General features: G+C 44.2%; 2 protein-coding genes across 2 annotated transcripts; both read right to left on the bottom strand.

Annotated features, from left to right (window-relative positions):
- Positions 1 to 1,706: 1,706 nt before the first annotated feature.
- Positions 1,707 to 6,729, bottom strand: LOC311354658 (solute carrier family 22 member 6-like; the record flags this gene model as incomplete). The annotated part of the gene is made up of 10 exons (XM_084474476.1): positions 1,707 to 1,794; positions 2,013 to 2,216; positions 2,404 to 2,512; positions 2,746 to 2,960; positions 4,176 to 4,291; positions 4,560 to 4,683; positions 5,232 to 5,400; positions 5,569 to 5,723; positions 6,028 to 6,131; positions 6,331 to 6,729. 10 exons carry the CDS (start codon positions 6,727 to 6,729, stop codon positions 1,707 to 1,709), a joined length of 1,683 nt encoding a protein of 560 aa, XP_084330602.1.
- Positions 6,730 to 11,156: 4,427 nt separating this feature from the next.
- LOC311354657 (solute carrier family 22 member 6-like) lies at positions 11,157 to 17,922 on the bottom strand. The gene is made up of 12 exons (XM_084474475.1): positions 17,789 to 17,922; positions 16,855 to 17,406; positions 16,498 to 16,601; positions 15,894 to 16,048; positions 14,935 to 15,103; positions 14,410 to 14,533; positions 13,715 to 13,830; positions 13,151 to 13,365; positions 12,607 to 12,715; positions 12,271 to 12,474; positions 11,978 to 12,073; positions 11,157 to 11,407 (listed from the first exon to the last, which is right to left on the bottom strand). The coding sequence occupies exons 2-11, from the start codon at positions 17,251 to 17,253 to the stop codon at positions 11,986 to 11,988; spliced, it is 1,683 nt and encodes a 560-aa protein (XP_084330601.1). The 5' UTR covers positions 17,254 to 17,406; positions 17,789 to 17,922; the 3' UTR covers positions 11,157 to 11,407; positions 11,978 to 11,985.
- Positions 17,923 to 18,998: the final 1,076 nt, after the last annotated feature.

The raw sequence follows: 18,998 nt of genomic DNA, 5'->3' as shown, positions 1-18,998 counted from the left end.
ACCATGGGCTTGCACTGGTACTCCACATTGCTAAATGTCTCTGTGGAGTGTATGTGGATGATGGCTGGTTTAGGCAGCCTCACCTGGCCAGAGTCAGTCTGATTGAACTCTTGGGCTGGGTGAGGGGGCACATTGAGCAATCAATGTGCAACAGGTTAAACCAGCCATCATCTCACACACACTCAGGGTGAGATCTCCTAGATTTGCAATATGGAGCACCAGGCTATGTACTAACAACAAACAAACACAACCGACCCGTCTTTCAACCCCACCACCCCGCACCCTGGGGGGGGGGGGAACGCACTGGCCACCAGCAGCGGCGGCAGATGGCCGCCACCCAGCACCAGCCCTCTCCCCAACAGCGCTTTGGAGCCCAGCAGAGGACCAGGGAGGCAGCACAGCGACCGCCAAAGGCAACCGTGTGTGGCTAGCCGCGCTGGCATCCAGCCAGCGGCACTGCGGCCCAGCTGTCAAGCCTCCTCCACGCTGCCCGCCCGAGGGCCACGTCCGAGGGCCACGTCCGAGGGCCACGCAGGGCCGATTAAGGCAGCAGCCCAGGCATCCGGTCTCCAGGGTTTGGAGGCGGAGGGTGGGCTTGGCTGATCACTCTGGGGATGTTTGGGGACTATGGGGTTGTTTTGATTTGGTAACCCTGATAATTTTCTGATGATTTTTTTTTTTATGGATTCAATGTTTGGGCTTGTATATGGAGTGTGTGTGATGATGGCTGGTTTAAGCAGCCCCACCAGGCTGACTCTGTGTGCACAGGTTAAACCAGCCATCACCACACACACTCGGGGAGAGCTCTCCCTCATGGCATCATGGAGCAACTAAAGTCTCATATCATTTTCTGCAACTTTTACAATAAACCAGATTTTCAACATCACCACCCTGTGTCCTTTGTTTGGAGGAGCCCAGAAAGTCACCTGGAGTCTAGTGTAACAGTTAAAAATGTAGTTTTGATTATGTCTGTGTCTCGTCTTAAATAAACAGCAAGACTGCACAGTTTCCTATGAACTTAAGGCATATTTTAAGTTATTCCAGAGCATTGAAAGAAAAGAAGTGGGTAGCCTATGTTTATATAATGTAGAATTTTGAAAAATGCTAAATCATCTTTGAAATTGTAAACGAAAAAAAAACAACTGGTGAAGTGTATGTATAATTTATTTAAGCAGAAGTAAGCGAAGAACATCAGTTCATGTAGCGACGATCTAACCCAACTGCATTTTGAGGCATGCATATGGTACCCAGACTACAGTGTCAGGTTCCCACTGCACTCGGCTGTAGCCTTCTCTCCTGTGTTGGGGTGGGCGTGTCCGATCAACAGAGATTTCTAATGATTGTGATTGTCCAAACATAGATCTTTGTTATCGCTTGCTCCGTTCCTAGCTTGGTACCCGTAAAAGTAGCTAAACCCTGTTGTTAAAGAAATGGTTTTGTGTGTTACTTTTGTTCATAATTTCATAATTTATTATGAACAATTTATTATTTACAATTAACGGGCTGAAAAAAGGGCTGTCCTCAAACCTTAATGAGTAAACCCTGTGATTTGACTGTGATCACTAGGTTGGTTAACAATTAACCCCAAAATACACAAAGATAGCATTACCAAGGCAAGTCACAATTTGTTCGAGGCTGTTATGCTGATGTTTGCTAGCTAGCTTTAGCCACAACTACAAAGCAGAGGACAACTTCTACCGTGACGATCAAGATGTTTGCTTCAGCAGATTGTCTGCGTTGTCTTGTAAGAATATTGCTTCTTTTTTCTCAGTCTTGGAGATCCTTCCAGTCCCCCTGTATTTTAAAAAACAACTTAAAATAAGTGGGGGTAAAGTGCATCGTTAAACTTATTAACAATAATGCAACTTTTAGGAAAAAAAACTCATCAATCAAAGAAAAGATCTACCTATTGACCTTTACCTTCGAAAGCCTGAAGGAAGCTAAATAACGTTTTTACAGGCAATTCAAAAGAAAAGTCAGAAGTCCCATCGATTACAGGAGGCATTCCTTACCTATCCTCTACGTCCTGTATGGTGTCCGGAAGTGGGATGTTCAGGGTCTCGGGCAGTAAGAAGGCTGCAACGCCAGCCATGACAGGTACTAGGCCGTAGACAAAGCCTGGGAACCAGGTGACATACTCCCCCAGCAGGAGCATCAACGGAGCCACCATGGCTCCCAGCCGTGCCATCATGCTGACCCAGCCCAGACCTGACTGTCTGAATGGAGAGAGAGAGAGAGAGAGAGAGAGAGAGAGAGAGAGAGAGAGAGAGAGAGAGAGAAATATAACCATGAAAGCCAATAAATAAATAAATACACATAAATATACATAAATATGTCTATATTATAAAGATATGAATGTCTTAACATCAAACCAGCCTCATAGCAACCAGAAGTGAGTGTTACCGTAGGATAGTTGGGTACAGCTCTCCAGAGTACAGGTAGCAGCAGTTGAAGGACGCGGCCAGACAGCCTTTTCCAATGACAGCTAGACACGTTCGCACCATCTGTTGATCTAATAACAATGCTAACGCAAATTAGGGCGGAAATTAAATGTTTACTGTGAGTCCTGACAACACAGTAAATTATCCATGCCATTAGTGCTGACGCCTGGCTCTGGGCGACAGCGGGCTCAGTTTGCTACGGTAACGTACCGTAAGGCACCAACAGGTTTGGTCTGTAGGTTGCTATAGTAACGTACCGTAATGTACCAACAGGTTGGGTCTAAAGGTTGCTACGGTAACGTACCGTAAGGCACCATCAGGTTGGACAGAATGGTGATGCCGGCCACGACGAGGCCCCCACACTGCGAGAGCCGGCGACCGCAGTAGCTCATGGTGACGTTGATGATCACCTTGGCGGGGAAGTCCACAGCGCCGAATATCACCTGGATCAGGTAGATGTCCACGCCAAACTTCTGGAGGTCCATGGAGAGGCCGTAGTAGGCAAAGCTAGTGGAGAACCTGTACCGCAAGCAGAGGTTTTGTGAAAGATGCAGATCCAGATGTGGTCTTTGTGAAGACATGGAGATTTCTCCAAGAGGGTTTGCTGTTTTGGATCTCCTTCCGTCACTGCGGCAACAACAATCCTAGTCTTGTACTCAACTATCCTAACCTAACTTAACTTACCTAACTCAACTTGCATAATTTAACCTTACCTAATGCTGTATTCTAAACATTACCTTCATAACTTTACATTACTGAACTCAACTTACCTAACTTACCTTTACCCAACTCAATTTACCAAACTTAACTTTGGTAAATTTAGGTAATTTGGTGTAATCTCGAAATAAGAAGAAAAATCTTGCTGTGATTATACAGTTGTTTTTTTCAGTCTAAATTAAATATGACATGAGATGCCTTTACAATGAATGAGGATACAACTACGAAGTAGATGGCTCTCTTTCTCTCTCCCCCCCTCTCTCTCCCCCCCCTCTCTCTCTCTCCCCCTCTCTTGCTCTCTCTTTCTCTCCCATCTCACTCTCTCCCCCCCTTCTCTCTCTGTTGCTCTTTCTCTTCTTTTTCAACCTCTCTCACTCCTTGTCTGTCTGTTCTGACATTGATTCCCCAGAGAGCCTCTATCCAAGCACCGTTCAATCACTCACTCAGTCCACCACAAAGTCCACCAGTGTCTTTAACTCTTGTAGGAGATACATATTACTGACATACATGATTACCTGTATAGCCAGCCCTGCACTCTAGCATGGTGGTCCCCAAACCTTTTTGGAGTGCTGCACTCCCAAGAGATTTCAAGGCTGTCTGAAGTATGCTGTCTAATGGGTGTATTTACTGCCAACCATCTGCACGTGAATGAGGGGCCTGGAAACAACAGCAAGGGTAACCGTGTCAATGTCTATTGGCTCTGGGTTTTGGGGTATTTTCCCCTTGCGCTTTAGAGTACTTTGGGGGAGTTAGGGGTGTCTTTTACAAATAGTCTGTGAAGCCCTTTGAGACAGGAACCTCTGTGATGCAGAGATACAACTTGATCTGACTTGACCTTGACTGATACTATATTTTCTATTTACATAGAAAGTCGTGTCAAAACCCCCTTAAATACAATTTGAATCCCTTTGGAATTGTTTCCCTTTTGAAACTCTCACACCATTGGTTGAGAAAGGCTGCAGCTCGTATCCGATTGGTTCGGCCGGGGGGTAGACAAAAAGACTAAGGCGGGCCTACCAGACGGCGCTTAGGCACACCGTCATCTTCCTCATGGTGGGGCTGCGGAACAGGTCCAGGGTGGTGTAGGAGCTCTTGCACCCGGACATCTCCTTCTTCATGGCCGAGTGCACCATCTGAGGACCCACACAGACCAATCATGACTACCCCCCCATGCGACCCCTGTGACCCCATGCGACCCCCTTGACCTCATGTGACCCCACAACCTCATTAACCCACATGACCCTGTGACTTCATGACCCTCTGCCACCCCCCCCCCCCCATGACCCTATGACCTTATGTGACCTCACGATTCCTCAAAACAAATCTCCCTGGCTCAGTGTGGACATGGCCTGAGCCTATAGCTGCCGGATCTGACTATGACAAGCTCCGCCTCTCTCTTACCTCCACGTCAATCTTCTCTCCATCGGCTTGGCGACCATTGTAGCGCGCCACTAGTCTGAGGTTTTTGACGGCCTGCTCCGGCTTATGTTTCAACGCCAGCCATCGTGAAGATTCAAGGAGCCACCTGTAGGAGGGGTGATGGAAAAATACATAATATGTTGTTTACTTTTAATCATTTTAGCTTTGTTTTCTATTCCTTGTAGTGTCTTGCCACCCTACCTGCCCCTGGTGTTATCTAACATCAACCTTTGAGCCTGGGGTAAAGCGGTCACAAGGGAGCATCCCCTTGTGCATTCTTCTGCTTGATGAGACAACACAGACAACTCTGTCCTTTGGGTAAACATTTCCCTGATTTGATCATTGACGATTGCATTGTGGGGAGGGTGTGAAACATGTTTAAATAAAAAACACATTGTTGTAAAGTGTGTTGCTGAAATATGGTGTTCATGCAGTATAAAACCCAGATAGCTTAGGCCCTGTCCCAATTCTCCCCCTTCCCCTAGATTTGAGCCCTAACCCTAGATTTTGCGTGTTCCCACGAAGGGATAGGGTGTCCCAATACTTAAGGGAGCAAGGGGGAGTGCCGTTTTTCCCTTCAAAATCAACCCTTGAACGCTAGTTTGTGTTTGCGCTTGCGCATGTGTTATTTATTTGCTCTGTCAGAGCTCTCACCAGGAGTACAGGAAGGCCACGTAGAACGGCAAGGACACAGCCAAGGTCAGCCAGCGCCAGTCCCTGATGAAGTAGGCCACCAACGCCAGGAGCAGCTGGCCCATGGTGTAGCAGTAGCCTGTCCCTGTGCCAATCACTGTCCGCACGCGAGTCGGAATCCATTCCACGACTAGGGGAGACAGAACATATCCAGTGTGCAATCAATTCTTTTCCTAGTGTGTTTATAGTGTCATGTCTTTGGCTAGGTGTCTCTCTGGTGTCTTTCCTCCATGCCTGAATTCTTTTAGTAGTGCTGTGTCTTCTCTGGGTGAATTTCACACACGGCCGTTTCTCTTACTGAGTGAGAAGCTGTTGAGCACGACTCCCGACAGAGCCATGCCACACATGAAGCGGAAGAGGCAGAAGAGGGAGAACGAGGGCGAGAAGGCGGCACACGTCCCGCCCACGGCCATCAGCAGGTAGCTCATGGTCAGCAGGACCCGTCGCCCAAAGCTCCAGGAGCATCACAGCCGGGGAGGAGCAGGGACAGGAGGAGCATCACAGCCGGGGAGGAGCAGGGGCAGGAGGAGCAGGGAGAGCCAGGGAGGAGCAGGGACAGAGACAGTTGAAATTACAGACTTAAGAAAAGGGAACTGAGAAAATATATTTGTTTTCTTTGTGGCGGTTTGTTATCAAATGTGTGTGCTTGAACTGCAGACATAACATTATTTTGCAGTGATACCCCACTGAGTTTGTGGAGTGTTTGACGATCGCTGTGCCTGTTCCAGAAGGATCACGAACCAAATGATTAACTTACCGGTCGGCCAGTGCTCCGAAGACCCCCGCTCCCACGAGCACGCCCCCCATGTACACAGTCTGTCCCATAGACTTCAGGGAGCGCAGGTTGCACACCAGATGCCACTGGCAACATAGAAATACGCAAAGAAACCCACAATCATACGTGTGTTTTCAAGTTATGTATTTTGATTGTGCACAAGCATAATATTGTATATTAGACAGTTAGACAGTTAGACAGTTAGACAGTTAGATAAATATGGAGAGAGAGGCGTAGGGGGAAGGACAGACGGACAGACGGACGGATTGTTAGTTGGACAGATACCTCTGAAATAATGCTGGAGCTTCTCTCCCTCTCATCGTAAGTCCACCCGTCGTCGCAGCCCCGAAGGGCCGCCTGCTCCGAGCCTTCCCACACCTCGGGATCTGTGCTTCCGTTGTTGGCCAGCAGATGCCACTGTGGCGACTCGTAACGCCGGCATTTCTCCGGAGATCCGTTTGCGTCGAGTGGCACTGTTATGTGCAGCTTCTCCGCCGCGCTCATCCGGGTGGAAGAGGAGAGGTTCGTGTGCGCGCTGCAGAAGTGGGGGGGCACCGCGGCCACGAAGTTTTGCAATATATTGTGGCTCGCCATCATTAGGATGGGAAGGCACAGCAGGAGGGTGTGCACGACCTGGAAGCGGCCCGTGCTGCCCACCTGCTCCAAGAGGTCGGCGAACACCATCGGAAAACTCGTAGACTGTGGTTGTGCGTTCGGTTAAAGGCCTCTTTTGCTTCTTTTGCTTCTTTTTTTAATATATTTTTCTTGTTGAACACCTGTAAAAGTAGTTACATTTCAGTAATCATTTTAAAAGTTTTTTAACTTTGAACTTGCATTTCTCAAGTTCAAAGTTCTCTCAATGATGCAATTGAATATATATGTATATTCGCTCTTACCTGATTGAAGTGTCGTAGTTTATAAAAAAAAACTAAAAAAACCTCATAACATTGAAATACAAATTCACAGAAGGTTATGATGTAGCCTATGCTATTTAACAATTAAAAATAAATAAAAACAAAAGTGAAACATTTAACAGAAAGTGGCTGTTGAGTTTGCCTAATCGGCTTCAAAATGGTTCAGACCTCAAGGATTTGCTTTAAAGTCTCTAAACCTGTGGAGTTTAAAGCTGGGCTCAAGTGCGAGCGCTCGCCGGAAACGTCACACGTCCCGCGTGTTAAGTCCTTCAACGGTGTGCGCGGGGCATCGGCAGCGCGCGCGATCCTGAATGTGTTTGATAGAAAAACTCTCCGTCTCCCGATTGGCTGAAACCCGAGCTCGATTATTGAACGACAATAAAACTCAAAGGAAAGCAATGGGTCAATGTTTAATTGGTTCTGGACACAGAATGCTCATTAACTTTTTGTGGAAACATTAACATTACGTGATAAAATAGTAGTTGTAAAAAAGTATTGGTTTTAGACTCATAAAAGTCTATTTAAAACGCTTGTGTGAAAGGATGGCCAAAGGGGTGTGAACTATAGGATGTGTAGAAGATAACCCCAAATAACCACAAGGCTTACTTTAATACATCTTCCATAAAAATGTCAATCTTAAATCTTCCATACATCCTGTAGTTACTTATTGACTGGTGACAATCATATAGTGTACACTATAGTGGTCATATAATGGACATATTGAAGTAATGATTGCAACGTGTGTCAAATATTTACCATGCCACATTGCCAACTATATGACTACCCTCTGTTTCTTTTGTCCGGCGAGAAACCATTCTGAAATGCTTGTGAACATGTTCCTCCATGTTCCTTCTGTATACAACAAAGGCCACCCAAGTCTGTTCTCTTTATTTCAGAATTTCCACATTCAACTTTAGGTTCCAAAGGTCACAAGGTGTGATGAACATTGTTGCAAACTTCTCTGGTAAAAGCTTATACTGTCGCCCATTGCTGCATAACCGGTACTCCCGGTAAAGGCTAAATGCTAACAACAATACTTTAAAAACAATCTTTTTAACGTCATGCATGGTGTTTATTGTTAAATAAAACAAAACTTAAATTGTAACAATGGAGTTTTATTCATATTTTTAAGCATAACTAACTGAAATCGGGGCATCTTGTAAATCTTAAGTTGTATTTGAGTTTAGCACATATTAAATTATGCACAGTTAAATGTATTGAGTTAAGGATTAGTTAGTGGAATTTAATTGTAAGAAATATAAGAGGAAAATGTAAGTATTATATCTAAGTTCAGAGAGGGTTAGGGTGGGTGCGTGTGCGTGCATGCGTGTGCGTGTGTGTGTGTGTGTGTGTGTGTGTGTGTGTGTGTGTGTGCGTGCGTGCGTGTGCGTGTGTGTGTGTGTGTGTTGGTGCTCTATATTTGTGTGGGCATGTGTGGGTGCACTTTTCAACACAGATGTGGCCCCTGTTTGCCTGGTCTTTCAAGTTTTTCACATTCCCATTCAGACAACATTATTCATCCCAAGAAGGGCAATTTATTCGCAGCTTGCAGTCCATACACACAACTTAACAGACGTGAAAAACTGAAAATTAAACGACTTAAAAGACAAGATGGTTACATGTCAGAGGCCACAGATAAACATACATACAAGGAGACAATGAGCAGCACTTAATAAATTAAAACAGCTGTTATGGTTCATATCCAAGTTTATAAGGTAATAGTTATTTAAAATGACTACTGCCTGCATTTAATAGCCTGATGGCGGAAGGAGTGAAGGACAATGGAGTGCTCTGTTTTGCTTGGTTTTTGAATCATTCAGGATCATTTGGGCAATTTTATCAAATGTTGTGATAAAGGACTCAAATGAAATAACTCTGGGCCTGCTGTACAACTACACAGTAAAATACAGAACAATACTCTTTTTTACAGGGGCAATTATGCCCCTATTATCCCAATTTCAATGTTGTCAATATAGAGTCTCTGTTAATTTCTGACCCTGTAGACATATACTGCGTGCTTCAGTCACTGACAATACAGTGATATGTAGTACACAGGAGGATCGGTTCATTCATTCATTATACTGCTCATCTCTCATAAGGTGAAACACTTCTGTAAGAGACTCTGTACCTTTGCTCTGTGCACCATGCACTCAGCAAGATAACGTTTTGGGTGGTTTTGCACCTGGGAGAAGTGTTAAAAGTGTTAATACATTACCTTGTGTCCATTACAATGTCACTTTATACTCTTTTGCTCATGACATGAGCCTGGCACAAACACAAGGAAGACCATGAAGAGATTGTTAATATTTAATCATTAGCTAAAAAATATATGTTCTAATTAAACTCTGAACTATACTACTAGATTAGTAATTTTTTTAAAGTTTTTATAAAGTATGTAAGTAAGGTCTATAAAGTAGGCTAAGTGACGCAAGTGGCCTATTTTAACCTAAAATGCAAAATGGAGACACACACACACACACACACACACACACACACACACACACACAAACGTTCAAAAACACTTGTGAATGTGAAGTTGCTGGGGTAGGCCCCGTGTCTTGTGGATGTGACAAGTTTAAAGATAATGCACTAATTGCCTGGTATTAAAAAAGCATAATAAGTTCATGGTCTGCAAGAATGTCTACAAACATTACACGAGTTACAGTGCATAGTGATTGTATAAAAACATACAATTGTGTAAAACTGTTTTAAAAAACAGTTGTTACGTAAAAATTGATCATGTTTAGAAATGGTTAAAATGATGGTGGTTATTGGTTAATGGTTATTGTTAACTTTATTCTTGGGTAATTGTTCATCTGTGATCAGTGCAGTGTTTTAATCTGGTAGCCAGAGATCGATTGTTTTTGTCTCCGCCCATGTATTTGGGGGAAATCGCGGTATCTTCCAAAAACGAAAGTTACCATTGAGGTAAGACTGTATCACTCTCGTGATTATTTCTCCCCCTTTTCAGTAATGTTTCTGATAATAAACCAGGTAAGCTTGACTGTAATATGTCAAAAACATGTCGAGTAGGGTTAGGTTTAGTTTAAGGGATGTGTGTGTGAGCGAGGTCCAGCTCACACACATCCCTTAAACACTCAACATGTTTTTGACACATTACAGTAAAGAACAACTCGTAGCCTGGCCAAGTGCGGCCGCCATTTTGTATTAACTGTTAAGTCACATGTATACATTTTGTACATTTTAATGTTTAGATTTCTATAATGTGTTTCATGCACAGTTTGTGAGTTTTTGTAAAGGTTTTGAAAGTTTGCTGAGCTTGTGCTTGACGGTAATATTTGAGGAAATTAGGAAATTAAAAATGTTTCAGTGAACTACAGTCTATGTTGTAATTTAAAGGGTTTGTACTCTTGTTGTACAAAATGTTTCCTGTAGGCCTGTGTATTTGTAAAATGTTACGTTAAACCATTGAGGAAAAAGCATATCACTCGTGATTATTTCTCCCACTTTTCAGGGGCGTATAACATGGACACCTGTAGCCATTCCCAATCTTACGAATCACAACCAAAAAAGAAAACCATCATTAAAAATATGATTACTTTTACATTTAAAGGATATACTGTGGAATTGTTTTGCTGTCTACAGATTAAAACGAGAGAATTAGGTTGAATATTTTATCTCTGCCCATACTGCATCACACTTCAATGACAACTAGGCCTATACATCCAACTGGTAAACTAATGGGGTCGTGATTGGTGAAACATGTACAAAGTAAAATGGAAAACACTACTCGTCCAAGCCTCCCACCCATGGTAAACTCACACTGGCATATCGCCGTGAAGAACGGTAATTCTGTAATACGTGAAAAAAATAAAAATAATTTACGATGGCGTACCGCATCTCAACCCTTCATCGAGGGAGAAAAACATGCTCCTCTAGTTTTAGATGTGATATTTGCTTCACTTTGCCCCCCACCCCCCCCCGCCCAACACTGGGACCCCAACCCCAGTAGCCTTTTGATTAATTTTATATTCCCATCTCCCAGTCCCCCCCCCCACCCTCTCCCTAACCCTGACCGCTAGGAACGCATGAACAAATGCGAAATTGGGAAAAAAAAAATCTTTATTCATATAATTTTATGGTGTACATTTTTTGGTTAAAAGAGAACAAAACAGCTCTGTGCATTTATGAAATATGATAGTTGATATGTGATAGAGCTACACCGTAATACAACTAGATAAAAAATGATTTACTGTATCATGTATGTTTATTGTATTAGTCTGAATTTTTTTTTAAAAAGCACCAGCTTCTTCGCCCCTTTAAAGTAAGCTAACGTGGTCGTGTGTGATGCAGTACCATATATACTCCAGCAGATAGCAGAATAAAAGAGTGTTTGAATCAGGCTTACGACCATAGGCTTGCACTGGTACTCCATGTGTCAAAATGTCTCCTTTGAACGTAAGGCACATTTGAAATTCTTCCAGAGCCTTAAAAGAAGAAAAAAAAGGCGTTAGCTATATGAAGCATAATTTTGATTAACAGGTAAGTTGACTTAAAAAAAACAACATCAGTTCCTGTAGCGACGATCTCACCCAACTGCATTTTGAGGCATGCATATGGTACCCAGACTACAGTGTCAGGTTCCCACTGCACTCGGCTGTAGCCTACTCTCCTGTGTTGGGGTGGGCGTATCCAATCAACAGAGATTTCTAATGATTGTGTCCCATCAAAGATCATTACTATGGCTTGCTCCACCCATGCATCACACTTGGTACGCTTGGTACCCATTAAATTAACGTAGCTAAAACCTGTAGTTAAAGAAATAGTTTGGTTGGTTATATTTGTTCACGTTTTATGACAACAATTAACTTTCCTTGTACACATTCTTAAAGGGCTGTCCTTTAACGTTAATGTTATTAAGGTTAAGATCGCTAGGTTTGCTTAAAATGAACCCCAAAATACACAAAGATAGCATTGCCAAGTCAAGTCACAATTTGTTCAAGGCTGTCATGCTGATGTTTGCAAGCTAGCTTTAGCTACGGCTAGCAGACGTGTACCGTGACGATCAAGATGTTTGCTTCAGCAGATTGTCTGCGTTGTCTTGTAAGAATATTGCTTCTTTTTTCTCCGTCTTGGAGTTCCTTCCAGTCCCCCTGTATTTAAAAAAACATTCAATCATAGGGGTAACATGCATTTTAGAACAGAAAACTATGTTGCAGTCTTTTAACCCCCAAAGAAAAGCTTGATGTTTATCTTGGAAAGTCTTGAGGAAGTTAAAGCAAAAACCCTTTTTACAGGCTTTTCAAAAGTAAAGTCAGAGGTCACACAGATAACAGGAGGCATTCCTTACCTATCCTCTACGTCCTGTATGGTGTCCGGCAGTGGGCTGTTCAGGGTCTCGGGCAGTAAGAAGGCTGCAACGCCAGCCATGACAGGTACTAGGCCGTAGACAAAGCCTGGGAACCAGGTGACATACTCCCCCAGCAGGAGCATCAACGGAGCCACCATGGCTCCCAGCCGTGCCATCATGCTGACCCAGCCCAGACCTGACTGTCTGAATGGAGAGAGCAAAATTAAACCATGAATGTCAATAAATACACATTAATATACATAAATATGTCTATATTATGAAGATATGAATGTCTTAACGTCCAACCAGCCTCATACAACCAGAAGTGAGTGTTACCGTAGGATGGTTGGGTACAGCTCTCCAGAGTACAGGAAGCAGCAGTTGAAGGACGCGGCCAGACAGCCCTTTCCCAGCACGGCTAGACACGTACGCAGTATCTGGTTATCTAATAACAATATAAATAACAGCAATTATTAGTGCACTTTTATCCTTAACTGGTTGTTGTATTGTGTTATATTATTTATTTTCAAACGTGATCTCCCATCAAAAATATCTGACACTTTTGAAGTTTTGTAATTTCATTTTAATAATAACCAAAACTAGAAAATGCATTTTAAGGTACAGTAAGGCACCAACAGGTTAAACGGTAAGTTACTGTATGGCACCAACAGGTTTGGTCTATAGGTTGCTTGGAAAACGTACTGTATGGCACCAACAGGTTGGACAGAATAGTGATGCCAGCCACGATGAGGCAGGTTGGGTCTACAGGTTGCTATGGTAACGTACCGTAAGGCACCAACAGGTTTGGTCTGTAGGTTGCTATAGTAACGTACCGTAATGTACCAACAGGTTGGGTCTAAAGGTTGCTACGGTAACGTACCGTAAGGCACCATCAGGTTGGACAGAATGGTGATGCCGGCCACGACGAGGCCCCCACACTGCGAGAGCCGGCGACCGCAGTAGCTCATGGTGACGTTGATGACCACCTTGGCGGGGAAGTCCACAGCGCCGAATATCACCTGGATCAGGTAGATGTCCACGCCAAACTTCTGGAGGTCCATGGAGAGGCCGTAGTAGGCAAAGCTAGTGGAGAACCTGTACCGCAAGCAGAGGTTTTGTGAAAGATGCAGATCCAGATGTGGTCTTCGTGAAGACATGGAGATGCTTCCAGGGTGGTGCGTGGACCGGTTTGATGTTTTGGATCTCCCTCCGTCACTGCGGCAACAGTAATTGTAGACAGGAACCTCTGTGATGCAGAGGTACAACTTGATCTGACCTGATGTTGACTGATACTATAGTTCCTATTTACATAGAAAGTCATGTCAATAACCCCTTAAATACATATTTCCCTTTTGAAACTCTCACACCATTGGTTGAGAAAGGCTGCAGCTCGTATCCGATTGGTTCGGCCGGGGGGTAGACAAAAAGACTAAGGCGGGCCTACCAGACGGCGCTTAGGCACACCGTCATCTTCCTCATGGTGGGGCTACGGAACAGGTCCAGGGTGGTGTAGGAGCTCTTGCACCCGGACATCTCCTTCTTCATGGCCGACTGCACCATCTGAGGACCCACACAGACCAATCATGACTACCCCCCCATGCAACCCCTTTGACCTCATGTGACACCACTACCTCTTTACCGCTATTGACCATGTGACTTCATGACCTTATGAACCGATGACCCCCCATAACCCCATGACTTCATTATTTTATAACCCACTGACCCTATGACCTCATGTTAACATTTAAATTTAGGGTATTTAGCAGACGCTTTTATCCAAAGCAGCTTAACTAATCATACACACATTCACATACCGACGGCGGAGTCAAACCTGCAAGGCGACAGCCAGCTCATCGGGAGCAGTTAGGGTGAGACGTCTTGCTCGGGGACACCTCAACACAGCTGGGAGGAGCCAGGGATCGAACTAGCAACCTTCCAGTTACAAGTCAACCAGCTCTACCTCCTTAGCTTAGCTGAACCCATGACCCTATTGATAACTATGACCCCCTGAACTTATGCCCCCATAAACCATGACACCTATAAACTTTGACACAAAACAAATCTCCCTGGCTCAGTGTGGACATGGCCTGAGCCTATTGCTGCCAGATCTGACTATCACAAGCTCCACCTCTCTCTTACCTCCACGTCAATCTTCTCTCCATCAGCTTGGCGACCATTGTAGCATGCCACTAGTCTGAGGTTTTTGACGGCCTGCTCTGGCTTATGTTTCAACGCCAGCCATCGTGAAGATTCAAGGAGCCACCTGTAGGAGGCAAACAAGATTAAGATTGGTGTGTTGTAAAGTGTGTTGCTGTAATATGGTGTTCATTCAGTTTAAAACCCGGATAGTTTAGTATGACCGCCTCCCAGCTGAAAGGTACTGGGTTTGATCCCCAATGTCGGCACCCTACCTTGAGCAAGGCACCCGACCCATATCTGCCTCTTAATGAAAAATATCTGTATTCACTGTACAAGTGACTGAAAAGCAGAATAAATCACTTTCAAATCTCTTTAAACTTGTATTATCTTACCAAATATGTAACAATCATTTTGGTAATATGTTTTGCTACAGGTGCATGTGTGCATGACGTGTCTGCTGTGTGGCTGTAATTAGCTTGCGTTTGTGTTATTTATTTTCTCTGTGTGGACAGCCAGAGCTCTCACCAGGAGTACAGGAAGGCCACGTAGAACGGCAAGGACACAGCCAAGGTCAGCCAGCGCCAGTCCCTGATGAAGTAGGCCACCAACGCCAGGATCAGCTGGCCCACGGTGTAGAAGTAGCCTGTCCCTGTGCCAACCACCGTCCGCACGCAAGTCGGAATCCATTCCACAACTAGGGGAGACAGAAGGTAGTGGGGGGCGGCGGTAGCTCAGGAGGTGGAGCGGCTTGACTTATAACCGGAAGGTTGCTAGTTCGATCCCCGGCTCCTCCTAGCTGAGTGTCGAGGTGTCCCTGAGCAAGACGCCTCACCCTGACTACTGATGAGCTGGCTGTCCCTCTGCGTGGTTGACTCCACCATCAGCAAAATCCCCTGTATGTAAATGTAAGGTATCCAGTGTGTTGATATCAACTGCTAGCCTAATATTATCCACTACTAGATGGAATGGAATGAAACGGCAGATATAGGGCTAGAAAACTTGCAGAGAGAATCCTAGAGGTCCACTTTCCTCTTAAAAATAATGGAAGTGGATTTTTTGATATAGGAAATGCATTTTCTAGTTTATATAACAAATTCATTAAAATGTGGTCAACACCTCTCGGCATGAACTTGCCCAGTGAATCCTCTAGAGGGCAACCTCACTCTTTCTACTAAATGAGGATGATTACACTTTTATCTTTTTTATTTATATAATTTATTCATTACAAGATGGTGAAGGCCTCTCGTTAAAATGCTAAGTGTTTGATTGATGTGATGTATCCCTTACTGTCAATTCCTCATGCCCCATAAAGTGCATTGCTGCCTTGCACAAGTATTTGTTTGTTTTTTGTGCTGCTGTTGTGTATTTGTTCATATTCAAAGTCTCATGCCTTTTGCTAGTGTCTTTATGCAGGTGTCTTTCTGGTGTGATCCTCCATGTCTGAAGTCTTTTGTTGGGGCTGTGTCTGGGTGAAATTCACTTACTTAGTGAGAAGCTGTTGAGCCCGATTCCCGACAGAGCCATGCCACACATGAAGCGGAAGAGGCAGAAGAGGGAGAACGAGGGCGAGAAGGCGGCACACGTCCCGCTCACGGCCATCAGCAGGTAACTCATGGTCAGCAGGACCCGTCGCCCAAAGCTCCAGGAGCATCACAGCCGGGGAGGAGCAGGGACAGGAGGAGCATCACAGCCGGGGAGGAGCAGGGAGGAGCATCACAGCCGGGGAGGAGCAGGGACAGGAGGAGCATCACAGCCGGGGAGGAGCAGGGACAGAGACAGTTTGTTTGTTTATTTGTGATCATGTATCAATCTGACCGATATGCAATCCACGCAAGTGCAAAATATCACAAAAATATGTTTTTGCAAATCATAGTGGGATAAAACTCTAGACTTGAAGAATGAGGAACAAACAAATGTATTTGTTTGTCTTTTTGGTGGTTTGTTGTTGTCATGCATGATCTGATCAAAAGTGTGTGCTGGAACTGCAGACATAACATTATTTTGCAGTGATACCCCACTGAGTTTGTGGAGTGTTTGACGATCGCTGTGCCTGTTCCAGAAGGATCACGAACCAAATGATTAACTTACCGGTCGGCCAGTGCTCCGAAGACCCCCGCTCCTGCGAGCACGCCCCCCATGTACACAGTCTGTCCCATTGGCTTCAGGGAGCGCAGGTTGCACACCAGATGCCACTGGCAACATAGAAATACACAAAGAAACCCACAATCATACGTGAGTGCGTGTGTGTGTGTGTGTGTGTGTGTGTGTGTGTGTGTGTGTGTGTGTGTGTGTGTGTGTGTGTGTGTGTAGGTTATGTAATGTGATTGTGACACAAGCATAATATTGCACATAAGAGACCGATAGTAAACATGGAGCGTGAGAGAAAGAGTCAGTGACAGACCGAGATAGATAGATAGATGGATCGATTGATAGATAAACAGATACCTCTGAAATAATGCTGGAGCTTCTCTCCCTCTCATCGTAAGTCCACCCGTCGTCGCAGCCCCGAAGGGCCGCCTGCTCCGAGCCTTCCCACACCTCGGGATCTGTGCTTCCGTTGTTGGCCAGCAGATGCCACTGTGGCGACTCGTAACGCCGGCATTTCTCCGGAGATCCGTTTGCGTCGAGTGGCACTGTTATGTGCAGCTTCTCCGCCGCGCTCATCCGGGTGGAAGAGGAGAGGTTCGTGTGCGCGCTGCAGAAGTGGGGGGGCACCGCGGCCACGAAGTTTTGTAGCAGGTTGTGGCTCGCCATCATGAGCACGGGAAGGCACAGCAGGAGGGTGTGCACGACCTGGAAGCGGCCCGTGCTGCCCACCTGCTCCAAAAGGTCGGCGAACCCCATCGGTGGAACCGAAAGGCTTTGATAGAACCACGAAGAGATCAGAGGAGTCGGAAGAGATGTAGACTGAGATTGTGCTTTTGGTTAACGGTTTGGTTTTTTGTATTTAATTTTTCTTCTTTTGTTTTATTGATGACAGCGAAGATGGTTGAACACCTGTAAAAGTAGTTAAACTTTAGTAATAATAATAATAACGAGATATGCTTGTGCAAAGTTTGCATTTTTGGGCAGTTGGTATAGCGCCACCTTTGGGCCAATCAGCGTAATATTTGCTGTCTGTTAATCTTGGGTCAACCTCTACAGGTCTGTTAAGTTTCATAAAAAGCGTGCGAGCGGTTTAAGCTGTGTAATGCAAACGCGGCGGAATAATAATAATAATAATAAAACTAACAATTACAATAGGTTCCTCGCACTTTGTGCTTGGCACCTAATAATAAAAAAAAAAAATATATATATATATATATATATATATATATATGTAACTTACAGTTCTAACTTACAGCAAATAATGATGCAATTGAATATAAGTCGCTCTTACCTGATTGAAGTGTTGTAGTTCATAAAAATCATAGAACTTCATAACATTGAAATACTAATTCACAGAAGGTCATAATGTAATTATGTACCAATTAAAAAGTTGCTGTTGTTGAGTTTGCCTAATCGGCTTCAAAATGGTTCAGACCTCAAGGACTTGCTTTCCTCGTAGGCTCTAAACCTGTGGAGTTTAAAGCTGAATTCAAGGCTAAAGTGCGCGAGCTCGTGGAAAACGTCACACGTCCCGCGGTAGTCCCTCAGCGGTGTGCGCGGGGCATCGGCAGCGCGCGCGGCCCTGCATGTGTTTGACAGACTCTCCTTCTTCCGATTGGCTGAAACCCGAACTCGATTATTGCACGACAATTCAATTCCGCGTATCCCCGAGGAAAGGAAACAATGGGTCAATGTTTTGTTGGTTCTGGACACACAATGCTGATTAACTTTTTGTAGAAACATTACCATTACGTGATATTACATGATAGTAGTAAAGAAATGCTTAGGTGGACCCTATAGGGCTACTGTGATTTCTTGTTTGCATTCTTGCAGTGTGTGTGTGTGTGTGTGTGTGTGTGTGTGTGTGTGTGTGTGTGTGTGTGTGTGTGTGTGTGTGTGTGTGATTCTGAGTGCGGAAATGTTTGTTAGCATCTAAAAGTGTTAATACGTTACCTTGTTTCCATTGTTGAGCAATGTCACTTTATAGGCTACTCTATCGCAATTTTAACTTTTGTGATTAAAAGATAACATTGCAATGACTGATGCTGATGCTGATGGATGATTCTTCTACTAAAATGCAAAATAGCGATTGTGTATTGTGCTTGATTAATAATTATTCCAAAAGTATTAGAGCACTAACAGTGCTTTTAAATTGTTGTTACATTAGTTTGCTTTCTAAATTAGGATTACATCTGCCAATGTATTTCAATTAAAAGTCTCGGAAAATGCGGTATGACCACATGCAAACATAAAACATATGTTATCATCTTTCATTTAAACAGAACCAAAACAAATGATTCCAGGTCTCTGAACCAATGTATCGGAATTCCCCCTTACATTAAAACCCAGATAACACATACAAAAAAAAATAGACACACTTACTCCTACCCCACAAACTAACATAATTGTGTTATTATTGTAATGGCAAGTCCTGCTTTCAACACTGTAAGTGTTTGCTGAAATAACCGCCAAAAAAGAGGCAACAATTCCCTTTAATCCTG

This window comes from Micromesistius poutassou (assembly GCF_964030765.1).
Source record: "Micromesistius poutassou genome assembly, chromosome: 10".
In the NCBI taxonomy this organism is placed as follows: domain Eukaryota; kingdom Metazoa; phylum Chordata; class Actinopteri; order Gadiformes; family Gadidae; genus Micromesistius; species Micromesistius poutassou.
This window is presented reverse-complemented; position numbering and strand designations above follow the sequence as displayed.

Excerpts from the sequence above, each read along its gene's own strand:
- LOC311354657 (XM_084474475.1), bottom strand. The coding sequence starts at position 17,253 with ATGGGGTTCGCCGACCTTTTGGAGCAGGTGGGCAGCACGGGCCGCTTC. Across the intron at positions 15,104-15,893 it reads GCTCAACAGCTTCTCACTAA|TTGTGGAATGGATTCCGACT; the intron begins GTAAGTGAATTT and ends TGTCTCCCCTAG. Across the intron at positions 12,074-12,270 it reads ATACAGGACGTAGAGGATAG|GGGGACTGGAAGGAACTCCA; the intron begins GTAAGGAATGCC and ends TTTTAAATACAG.